The 12,275-nt window shown below is 41.7% G+C and overlaps 1 protein-coding gene across 1 annotated transcript in view; it reads right to left on the bottom strand.

Moving 5' to 3' along the window:
- The window catches only part of LOC134498869 (cytochrome b-245 heavy chain), a 30,962-nt gene that overhangs the window by 4,000 nt on the left and 14,687 nt on the right, over positions 1–12,275 (bottom strand). Inside the window, exons 4-11 of the mRNA XM_063305219.1 lie at positions 11,819–11,903; positions 10,377–10,522; positions 9,983–10,173; positions 9,130–9,259; positions 8,293–8,385; positions 7,713–7,966; positions 7,107–7,269; positions 1,708–1,854 (exon numbers count right to left, since the gene is read on the bottom strand). Of these exons, the coding sequence (XP_063161289.1) occupies positions 1,708–1,854; positions 7,107–7,269; positions 7,713–7,966; positions 8,293–8,385; positions 9,130–9,259; positions 9,983–10,173; positions 10,377–10,522; positions 11,819–11,903 (1,209 nt within the window). The remainder of the gene's footprint in view (positions 1–1,707; positions 1,855–7,106; positions 7,270–7,712; positions 7,967–8,292; positions 8,386–9,129; positions 9,260–9,982; positions 10,174–10,376; positions 10,523–11,818; positions 11,904–12,275) is intronic.

Here is a 12,275-nt window from a genome sequence, read left to right as displayed (position 1 = left end):
TTGACAATATTCCACTAAAGCCCAAATGACAAGAAGAATGGTAGAACTGTCCCCTCCTACCCTAATCCACCAGTGGATGTACTGGGTAGGAAAGTGTCAAATATGAGGGAGAGTCAACCAAAGGAGGCTCTTTCAAAAGATCTATCAATAGGAATTACGTGAAATAAAAGTAATTGGTGCTTATTTCCTGGAATGGACAAGAGGGGTAAAGAACCAGGGGAGTCCACTAATCAAAGACCAGCGAAACCATTGCCTAGACAGAACACCTGGCTGCCTTTGTTGCCAAAGTTGAAGAACAAAGTGACACTTGAACATCAATTTCTTAAGCTGGCTTTATTCCTACCCAGCACAGAAGACAAGCACCTTAAAACTGCTGGTGCAGAAGACCCCTTAGTATACTAAGCATCTTTACTGAACTGCAATCATTCTCATACAGATAATTTTCATTCTACTATATTCTACCCCATCAGTAATTTTAAAAATAACCTAAAAATATAATAAATCATAACCACAGCCTACAGTGATTTCGTCTAAAAAAAACAAAACTATTCCCCATTCTTTCTGAAATGACAAGTCTTTCTCCTATAATCTTGCAGCCAGTGTGCATGCTGTATGTAAAGTTTGTAGGGTTTTTTTTTAAAATCCAAGGGAGAAATAAAAACTTCACTATATGTTCAGAAAGAACTGAGTCATATTTCTTCCAAAAGACTGCTAGCCTCAGAAATGAGGAACCGAAACATAGACCTGTCATGCAGAGATAACAATAATTTCAGCTACTGTAAAATGTATCATTTTCATGGAGAAAATCTATCTGTGTGGTCGCTAAGAATCTACAAGGACTTGATGGCACATAATCAAAATATATAATTTATTGCTAATTCAGATGGTAGAAGAAGGAAAGAGTAGAATGCCTCTCTCCTTGAAAAAAAACATGTAATCTTTTTGCATCTTTCTAACACATATACCCTCACAAACAAAGCAGCTGCTTTCGCAGACACGAGAGCTATGCAAATACTTTGAAAGAAGTGCTTCAGAATGCAAAACACTTTCAAGCTGCTTTCTGTTGAATGGCTACCTTTTTTTCCAGATCTGCACAGCTCCCCCTGCCCCCCTCCCCAGAAACTGCTCCTAGTCCTTCCTGCACCAGCATGGCTCAACGGAATGGCTGTGCACATATATGCATGAAGAGACAGCCAGAGCAGCTTCTGAAGCAGTCATGCATGCCTTGAGGAAGATGCTGCTGTCTGCTGCATTAATCACTCAAAAAGAGGCTTTTCACACACTCCCATGCATTCTGAAGTACTGCTTTTGAAAGATTTGCATAGTGTTGTTGCTATGCAAATCTTTATGAATACACTTGCTTGCATCCTTTGCATTAATGTTTGTTTACACCTCTTGCCTTTTATTCTCAGCAATAACACTTTAGTCTCAGAACAGTATGATCACTGTTATCCATGAGAAAAAGCAATCTGTTGGTAATTCCTGATCTGCTGTTGGTAATTCCTAACCCTTATTTATTTTTCAAATATTTGTGGTGGTGTCTCAGTGGTGGATTCCATAATGTGACAACTAGTGAAAATGGCCATTGAGGGCCTGTTGGATTCATGGACAGGAGTAATTCTGGATCCAGTCCCCCCCTAAAAGTGGGGGATATGCAGTGATTGCCTTCTTTTCCTAAAGATCCAATTGCTTTGATCCAATAGTTACCTGAGATTCATCCCAGCCAGTAAGATGGATGTTGTAGCTGAGAAAGTCTGTTTTATTCTTTTCCTGCATCTGAGTCTCCACTGACTGCAAGAGATCAGCAAACCATTCAAAGGCATGGGTGTCTCGGCAGAGCCAATAAAAATAGATCTGGAAGGAGTGAAATTGAACATGATCACAGCATTAGATCATCTTTAGTCAGTTGATTTCACTCACCTTCTTTTCTTCAAACTCACAAAGTACTGTCAACTGTGACAATTCCTTGGCTGGAATAACAGTAGACTTCAACCTTGCTTAGAAGAGACAGGAACAGAAATCTTTGAAACATGAGTTGATTTTTTTATTCACAGTAATAGAAAAAGCAACACACAACTGGCAAAATCCAGTGGTCTTTCCCAGTTTAACTGTCCTCCTGTGCAGCATAGGATTAGCATTCTTTCAAGAGAGCACTAAACTCATGTTTAAAAAGCCAGTCTACTGCTTTTTCCAAAGAATACTAACCCTTATTTACAGTGAGCCTGAATACCTGACAAGGGTCAGACATTACCCAGGCAGATGTTCAGTCTCAGCAAGCCAAAACAGGAAGGTTCTGTCACCTGCGTTTTCCTAATTTTGTCACCTTTGGATGCACTGCTGCTTTTCTATGACTTCTACCAACAAGGGTTTTGTGTGATTGTATTTTTTTCACTGTTCTTATTATTACTATTTCTGACTCACTAGAAATGCCTGTGACTAGCCAACACCCCTGACACCAGCATCATGCACCCAGAGTTTGCAAGTTTTTGTGTGTGTAGTACCATGGTTAACTTAGATCACTTGGGAAAGCTCATTTGTGATTCACGTATGTCTATGTGCAAAACTACATACACCCTCTTTGAGTCCTATGGTTTTACATATCAGGACATAAAAAAAAATCATCTGGTCCTTAGCAGGTCTTAAAATTAGGTAAATACAACCTCAGATGAACAACAACAAATTACACCATGTCATTATTTATTTTACAAAAATAAAGCCAAAATGGACAAGCCATGTGTGAAAAAGTAACTACACCCTATGATTCAATAGCTTGTAGAACCACCTTTAGCAGCAATAACTTGAAGTAATTGTTTTCTGTATGACTTTATCAGTCTCTCACATCGTTGTGGAGGATTTTTGGCCTACTCTTCTTTACAACATTGCTTCAGTTCATCGAGGTGTGCAGGCATTTGTTTATGCACAGCTCTTAAGGTCCTGCCACAGCAGTTCAACCGGGTTGAGGTCTGGACTTTGACCTCAACAATAGCGACACCTTGATTCTTTTCTTTTTCAGCCATTCTGTTGTAGATTTGCTGGTGTGTTTGAGATCATTGTCCTGTTGCGTGACCCAATTTCGGCCAAGCTTTAGCTGGCAGACAGATGGCCCCATATTTGACTCTAGAATACTTTGGTATACAGAGGAGTTCATGGTCAACTCAATGACTGCAAGGTGCCCAGGTCCTGTGGCTGCAAAACAAACCCAAAGCATCACCCCTCCACCATCATGCTTGACAGTTGGTGTGAGAGGTTTGTGCTGATATGCTGTGATTGGTTTTTGCCAAACGTGGCGCTGTGCATTATGGCCAAACATCTCCACTTTGGTCTCATCTGTCCAAAGGACATTGTTCCAGAAGTCTTGTGTTTTGTTCAGATGCAACTTTGCAAACCTAAGCCATTGTCATGTTCATCGTTCCAATGGTTTGAATACATCGTAACGTTTCATATGTCACTCTCCTGTTCCGTGTCTGTCATTTGCGGGGAGGGGAATTTCAGCCGTGCCAGGCTGTAATCTCCTTGCTGTTCTGCAGGAATGTATGTTTGGGTTATGACATGTCTTCAAGGTTACTTTCCCAGGCCGATGTGTGATGGTTGCCAACACCTGGGAGGGGGTGGTTGCTATGGTGGGGCGAGGGGCGGGATTGGGTTTGAAGCGAGGGTATTTAGTTTGTATTTGGCGCGCTTTTGCTCATTCTCAGCTTTCTCTGTATTTGCATACTATTCCTTTAATAAATCAGTTATCTTTAAGCCCGAGCTTGTGAGACTGAGTATTTGGGTTTAGGCAATCGTTACATAAAGCTGAGAATCATAATGAAATTTTCCGCTAGCCCCCATCCAAGCCTTTGGTGAAGGGGAGAGCTAGCGATGACTTTAACAATGGATGGACGAATCGGGGCGCAACAGCGCTCCAGCGGGGACGGCGTGGCGGAAGCTCGGTCGGGGCTAGCTCATGCCACCTGGAGACCCCAATACCCCACGTTTCCGGAGGTGGAATTCGCTGATCGGCGGGTCAGGCCGCAACGGGCAGAGTCGCGGGGGAGCGACCTCAGCGCGGTGGCCGGTAGCGATGTTCCGGAGTCGGGGATGGGTTTGGAGGTGGAGAGCGGCGCCCCGGTGTGGTCCCCGGAGTGGCTGGCATCCTTGATGGCCCAGGCTGGGACGCGGCGTGGCTGCATGGTTCCGGCGAAGGAGGGCGGCACATCGGCATTTTCGTTGGAGTGGTGGGTGTTCCTGCTGACCGAAGCCGAGCTGCGGTGCGAGCGCTCGGAGGCGCAGCGGGACTGGATGAGGAACTTCCTGTGGCTGGAGATGGCGCTGCTCCACGGGATGCAAGCGCGGCAGGAGAGAGCCATCGTTCCTGCCTGTGTCAGTGCCAAGAAGGGTGCGGCCTCGAGGGGCCTGGGCTGCGTGGAGAGCGGCGGCGGTCGGGCGGGATGCAGCGGAGAGGCCGAGGTGAGACAGCCCGCCTTGGGGCCCGAGGAAGAAGGCGACGCATTCATCGCACTGAGGGCGGAGGAGGTGGACCCACCGAGCGAGGCTGGCGATCAGCGAGAAATCCTGGATTTCGGGCGAGATAGGGGTGGGTTTCAGGGCTTTGTTTGCTGGAAGCATGTCCCTCCGGACTGAGTGGAGGGGCGGGGCTCTGTGGTTTGCTTTAGCATTCTCATGCTGTTTAGCCTTTTGCATTTATATGCTGTTTAACCACTGTAACCTGTTCCTTGCGTTTTGTCATGATCGCAATGTTCAATGCTAATATCTGCATCGTGAAAATTTTCATGCCAATGCTTAGATCTTGTGTAGAGATGAATGGGAGCGTTTCACATGTGGATTCTTTGATGCGTGTCTTCCTATGTATAGGTGCTGATGCGTGTCCCACACTGTAAAATCACTTCGCCCGTCTTTATTCTGCCTAGCCGCATGAACTTGCTGCTTAGTTTAGTTTCTTTAAGGGGGGCGATATGTCATGTTCATCGTTCCAATGGTTTGAATACATCGTAACGTTTCATATGTCACTCTCCTGTTCCGTGTCTGTCATTTGCGGGGAGGGGAATTTCAGCCGTGCCAGGCTGTAATCTCCTTGCTGTTCTGCAGGAATGTATGTTTGGGTTATGACATGTCTTCAAGGTTACTTTCCCAGGCCGATGTGTGATGGTTGCCAACACCTGGGAGGGGGTGGTTGCTATGGTGGGGCGAGGGGCGGGATTGGGTTTGAAGCGAGGGTATTTAGTTTGTATTTGGCGCGCTTTTGCTCATTCTCAGCTTTCTCTGTATTTGCATACTATTCCTTTAATAAATCAGTTATCTTTAAGCCCGAGCTTGTGAGACTGAGTATTTGGGTTTAGGCAATCATTACAGCCATGCTGCCATGTTCTTTTTAGAGAGAAGAGGCTTTCTCCTGGCAACCCTTCCAAACAAACTATACTTGTACAGTCTTTTTCTAATTGTATTGTCATGAACTTTAACATTTAACATGCTAACTGAGGCCTGCAGAGTCTGAGATGTAACTCTTGAATTTTTTGCAATTTCTCTGAGCATTGCACAGTCTGACCTTGTGGTGAATTTGCTGGGACATCCACTCCTGGGAAGATGGGCAACTGTCTTGAATGTTTCCCACTTGTGAATAATCTTCTTCACTGTAGAATGATGGACTTTAAATTGTTTGGAAATGGTCTTATAACCCTTCCCAGATTGATGGGCAGCAACAATTGCTTCTCTAAGATCATTGCTGAGGTCTTTACTCTTTGGCACTGTGTTAATACACACCTGAATGCTTGAGACCAGCAAACGCCTAAAACTTTGGCTTTCATAGAGGTGGTCACACTTATTTATTTATTTATCAAATTTGTCACCACCCATCTCCTCCGACTGGAGGGACTCTGGGTGGTTTACAATATAAAACAATAAATATATAATAAAATTTCAATATAACATACACTATAAAACAATATCACAGAGCTACCAAATATAATAAAAACCAGATGGCTGTGGTCTCATTCAGTCATTGTATAGGAGGGGCACTTCAAGGCACTAGCCAGCCCCAAGTATGACTATTCTCCTCCCTGCCCCAAGCCTGGTGGCAGAGCCAGGTCTTCAAGTTCCTCCGGAAGGCTAGGAGTGATGGAGCTAATCTCACCTCCAGGGGCAAGATGTTCCAAAGGGCGGGTGCTAGTGCAGAGAAGGCCCGCCTCCTGGACCCCTCCAGATGGAATTCTCTTATTGACGGGGTCCGTAGCATACCCTGTCTGCATGATCGGGTGGGACGGGCTGATGAAGCGGGGAAGAGGTGGTCCCTCAGGTAATCCAGTCCCATGCCATGTAGGGCTTTATAGGTGATAACCAACACCTTGAACTGGACCTGGAAGCAGACTGCTATCCAATGCAGCTCGCGTAGTAAAGGTGTTATGCGCGCCCTTCTAGGGGCAGCAAAAATAGCCCGCGCGGCTGCATTCTGGATCAGCTGAAGCTTCCGGATACTATTCAAGGGTAGCCCCATGTATAGTGCATTGCAGTAGTCTATATGGGAGATAACAAGGGCATGAGTGACTGTTCGAAGGGCCTCCTGATTCAGGAAGGGGCGTAACTAGTGCACAACATGAAGCTGTGCAAAGTCCCTTCTGATCTCTTTACTCTTTGGCATTGTGTTAACACACACCTGAATGCTCAAGACCAGCAAATGCCTATAACTTTGGCTTTTATAGAGGTGGTCACACTTGCTGATGATCAATTAATCAAGGGTATTTGATTAGCGGCACCGGGCTGCTACTTTGCCTCTTAATACCTATGGAAGCAGTAAGGGTATACTTACTTTTTCACACATGGCTTCTCCATTTTGCCTTTATTTTTGTAAAATAAATAATTACGCGGTGTAATATATCATGTGTTGTTCTTCATCTGAGGTTGTATTTACCTAATTTTAAGACCTGCTAAGGACCAGATGATTTTTTTTATGTCCTGATACGTAAAACCATAGGACTCAAAGAGGGTGTATGTAGTTTTGCACATAGACACATGTGAATCACAAAGGAGCTTATATAGCTCCACATTTTTATCTATGCTGTCCAATGCAAGAAAACAAACACTGAATGCTCAGGGACAGGTTGGGGACATACCTTTTTGAGTCTTAGGTCCATGGCATTATTGCAGTACTTGTACCACACAGATTTGAGGATAGATGCAAAGGGAGTAACCCCAATGCCAGCTCCAACGAGCATCACCGTTTCATAACTGAACACATCTTCACTAGCAGTACCAAAGGGACCATCTACAGCTATCCTAGAATGAGAAGATAAATTTTCAAAAAATCATTGTTACTGAGTCTCACTGTAATGATCTACCACCAGGCTGGAGCCAAGCTTACTGTATTTGGGGACTATTCCATATTTTGAAGAATTTTATTATTAATTTTATTGTGATTAGACAGAATCCATGATACTACTACTACTACTACTACTACTACTACTACTACTTATAATAATAATAATAATAATAATAATAATTGTAATGCACTGTAGTTTGAGCTCCCAGTGCTGATAAACTCATCTCCTTGCGTCAAGGAGTGTCTGATCTTTCATAGTACAATTAAGCCATTTAAGATTGATTTTTCCATTCTGACAGGGGTGAATAGCACTGAAATAGGGTCCAAACTTAATTTTATGATTGACAACATAACATGACACTTCATAAATAATATAATTACTATTATGATGTATACATACATAGGCAGTTTCCAAGCTTCTTGGAGTTCTTGTTTGTCACAGCCACAAACTTTAAACAAGCCTTCTGTCCAGTCCCCTACAACACGTATGTGAATGCTGAAATAATCTTCTTCAGGGGCAGAAGTCAGTGTGAAAGGATGCCATTCCAGTACTGACACTGCAGGGCATTTGACAAAAATGTACTGCCCAACTTCCATCTTAAAGCCCTTCTTTTTCATCTGGAGCTCAAAGGTTTGGAAAGGATGTGTGACAACCTGACACAAGAAATAAAGTTCTCTGGTAATCAAAGTTTGTCCTGAGTTAACACAAGTTTGATGAAGGAAGTAGCAAAAGTTATTCCAATATTTATTTACAATAATGATTTGAATGAAAATGTTACCTGCATAATTATTCTATTAAATATTTTAATGCTGGAAAGAAACTTCCAAATAAATATATTAAATACTTTGATGATTTATTTGTAAGTTTCTTCCCACCATTAGGACTCATTATCTGTAGGGAACACTGACCACAAGGTGACAGCAAAATGACTAACATTTTGAGTGACTTAAAACTTGTAAGCCACCTTTATGACTCTTACCTTTGTAATAACCACCTTTTGTTGTGAGCGCCAAAACCGCACTAGTCTCTCGCAGACATACAGAATCATAGGGCCAATGACCCATTTCCAAGTCTGTCAACAGAATGAGTATAAGGAGAATGAAGAATGAAGAAAAGCCCAACTTTTCTTAAAGACACTGGCTAGGTTCACAAATCACACTATCCCTTGGATTGAATGATTGATTCATTTATTCATTCAAAACATTTATATAGCTGCCCATCTTATATCAAACTCTGGGCAGCGCCCAACCAACAGTTAAAACAACATCAATATACCATTAATTTTATATATATTTCATCTAATATGGTTCAGCTGAAGCCGGATTTTCAAACCATAGTGGTTAGGTGCATCCAACATGCTAAACTAAAACTAAATCACGTTATGATTTAGCACAATGTGTGAACCCAGTAATTCTCTTAAATAGAAAGACAGCTGCTTTGAGTACATCAGAATTTGTTTCAATCACCAAGTCAGACAGGGGTGATTATACAGCACTCTTGTTCAGACAAGAACTTCGTTGTTGCAAAAGCTTAATTGGTTAATAGGAAGCTCCATCTTTCACAAATCTCTAATTTCAAAAGTCTGTTCTTGTTAAGAGAGATGTTGTCCTTTGTCTGAAGCTACTCTTGAACGTATGAGTGAAAAGGTTTTTACACCAAATATTTACAATGGCATTCATGTAAGCCATGGTCTGACTGAACTCTCAACTGTTTTCACTAACTTTCCTTTCAGCAAACCCTTTAACATTAACATTAAGAAATTCAGCAGTCCTTACAGCTGTGTATTTTTTTTTAACTACGAAGCAATGGATCATACCATGGGAGGGTTTCCAGAAAACTGTGGTTTAGGACATGAAGGTATTTCCCCCCAGAGTGTGTAATTTTTCTCACAAACTTTTGGGATATGTTGCAAGAAGCTCACCCTTGTCTGCCCACGTACAATTTGTCTGCAAATAACAGCAAGTATTAGTAGCAATAATATTAGAGATGCGTAATAACAACATCCATACCAATTAAACAAGAAGCGTATCTTCCACTAATTCTGCAGACAGTGTATTAATGAAATATATATTTATTGACATACATTTCCCATGAGTGATCCATCATAATTTAGACATTCATACTAAGCCATGGCATAATCACGGTATGTTAAACACTGGGTTAGTTCATATATCACACTAAACCAAAATGTAACAAACCTGTTACGTCTTAGTACAATATGTGAACTAGGAACAGTATGTTTAAGTCAATGTTTTTCCATTACTTACTGAGTAATCTTGATTTTTGTACCTGCATTTTATCTACTTTCCAGTCGTTATATATGGGCTATGTAATTTAAACAGTTATATATGTAGAACAACAGCAACTGATCCAATTAAAAATATCTTCAAGTTCAGTGTTAAAAAGCAAAAAGTCATGGAAGAAACCCATTCATATCAGCTGTTTCAGAAGCTCACATTCAGATATTTTGAACTATCAGGCCCTGACCGCATGACCAGTTGATGGGAGCTATAGTCTAAAACATCTGAAGGTAATCAGGTTAAGAATGATTGTATTACAGGCTACAGTAGTTTATGTTCTGATATTCTTAGGTTTTCTTAAGAAAGCCCTTCTGATACCGTCTCTGTGTAGTTCTTGAATGTGATATCTGAATAAGTGCAGGTACTTACCCAAATCCATGGATGACAAGACCAGCAAAAAAAATAACAAAGAGATGATGAGTAAACCAGAATACTTCAAAGTACGATCTGCGAATGGTTTTGGTGGATGATGTGATAATCAGTATTAGACACAATGTAATGATGACACCACTGAGGCCAGCCAAGGTTGTAAATGCCACATAGAGGCCACCTAAAGGGTTCTGGAAAGGAAAAAGCAGGTTGATATAAACACATCCATTCCAGCAGGCTTGCATAACTTCTCTTGCTTCAAAGCCAAAGAACAATATCCCCAAAGAAAAAGCATTATGATAGGGGGCAGCAGTGATTGCAGGGTAAAATGAAACTCTTTCTGCGTGTATGTGTGAGAAACAATCATCCTCTGATTTTTCTCCCATCTCCTTACCGGAAGTTTTTTTCGGGCAAAATTCAGGTAAGATTCACCTGGATGATCACCCAGATTAGACAGTGCGGCCTTAATGGTTCCATTTTCACCAGTGCGTGCATCCACCAATCTTTCAACATTAAATAGATGTGCAATTGTATGGATTGCTGGTAAAAAAATAAAAATAAATAAAAAGCAGGATAGAAAAAAATATATTAACATATTAAAGAGACAAACCACTGTTAAAATGCTTTGTTTTTTCAAATAGAAAGTTTGATTGTTTTTTGCAAACTATTCTGAGCACTGAAACATCCTATAAAATATAAAAACAAGTCTCTTTAAGGCATCTGCTTTACAGATATATCTCAATGTTTTTTCTACTCTTAAGCTGTACACATAGTTATTTTAATTGCATTATTTTTCACCTGGTGGAATGAGATGGCTTTTTCATTAAACGTAAATAATCACCCTATAAAAGGTAAAGGTTTCCCTTGACGTAAAGTCCAGTCGTGTCCGACTCTAGGGGGCGGTGCTCATCTCCGTTTCAAAGCCTTAGAGCCGGCGTTGTCATAGACACTTCCGGGTCATGTGGCCAGCATGATGACTCGGAACGCCGTCACCTTCCCGCCGAAGCGGTACCTATTGATCTACTCACATTTGCATGTTTTCGAACTGCTAGGTGAGCAGGAGCTGGGACGAACAACGGGAGCTCACCCCGCCGCGCAGTTTTGAACCGCCGACCTTCCGATCGGCCGTTCAGCGGTTTAACCCGCAGCGCCACCGCGTCCCTGCTAATCACCCTATGGTTTAGTGCAAAATATGAAAAAAGTAGATATTGTAAGATTGAATGTTTGGAAATAAATATAAAGTAGCACAAGAGCTTTGAGAGCATGATGGAATAAATGCACCTATAAATACTGAAGGAATCTGATAGGACCAGAAAAAAAAAATTGCTTGTACATATTTAGTGAAAAACTGCCAAAGCTCCAGGGAATTTATATCAAGATTATTTATTTTTCTTTTCTTTCTGCTTTTTTTTAACCAAAAAGACTACAAGGTATTTCTTTTTAATATTTTGTATAGGACTTAATGACCTGAGGCATCTAAAATTAAATGTAATGATATAGAACAAACTTCTTTTTCATTCATCCTCTACATGTTTGGTAGTTGCTCAGCATCAGAGCCTGGATTTATATACTGTACTAAACCATGGCTTGTGTAATTGTAATTTGTTGACCATGACTGGGTTTGTACAGCAGAGAAAGGTAAAAGCCATGGTTTATAAAGCACGATGGCTAAATCCATACTGTGTCCAAGCCACAGCAATACAACCACTCTATGATCTAGCAAATGCTTTGTGTTCTTTACTTCTCATGACTTTCCAGAAACTTGTTCTCCTGATGCGAGCTTTATTCATTGAACTGAAGAGACTTTGACATAAAGCAGAACTCTGGAACACCCACCGGTATGTAGTGCAATCATCCAGGCCACCAGTTTGTGAAATGTGAGGTTCCTGTCCAACTGTCTTCTGACACGCACTGAGCAACACTACAGATGCAAAAGAAGAAGTGAAATACAGCAGTGCAATCCCTCTCTCTCTCTCCTGTTCCTCTCTACTGAGCTGAAGTGCTCTCTACCCATTCTTGGGCTGGTACTGAAAACCACTAGCATAAAATTTGTTGATCCCATTGCCAGTCCCCATCCTGCCTCCATTGAATCTGTTCGAGTCTCTGCCAAATAATGAGGCCTTGACTGTGAAAGTGCCTTTGGTTATACGCAAGGTGACTGGTTTTCTCTTCCAGTTTTGCTGCAGGTGGGGAAGGGCCCCTCTCTCTCCTTATATAATAATGGTGCAGACAGCGTAAATCTATTACAGTGTTTTTCAAACTTGTCAGCTTTAAGATATGTGGATGTCAACTC

The sequence above is a fragment of the Candoia aspera genome, chromosome 5 (genome assembly GCF_035149785.1).
Source record: "Candoia aspera isolate rCanAsp1 chromosome 5, rCanAsp1.hap2, whole genome shotgun sequence".
Lineage (NCBI taxonomy): Eukaryota > Metazoa > Chordata > Lepidosauria > Squamata > Boidae > Candoia > Candoia aspera.
This window is presented reverse-complemented; position numbering and strand designations above follow the sequence as displayed.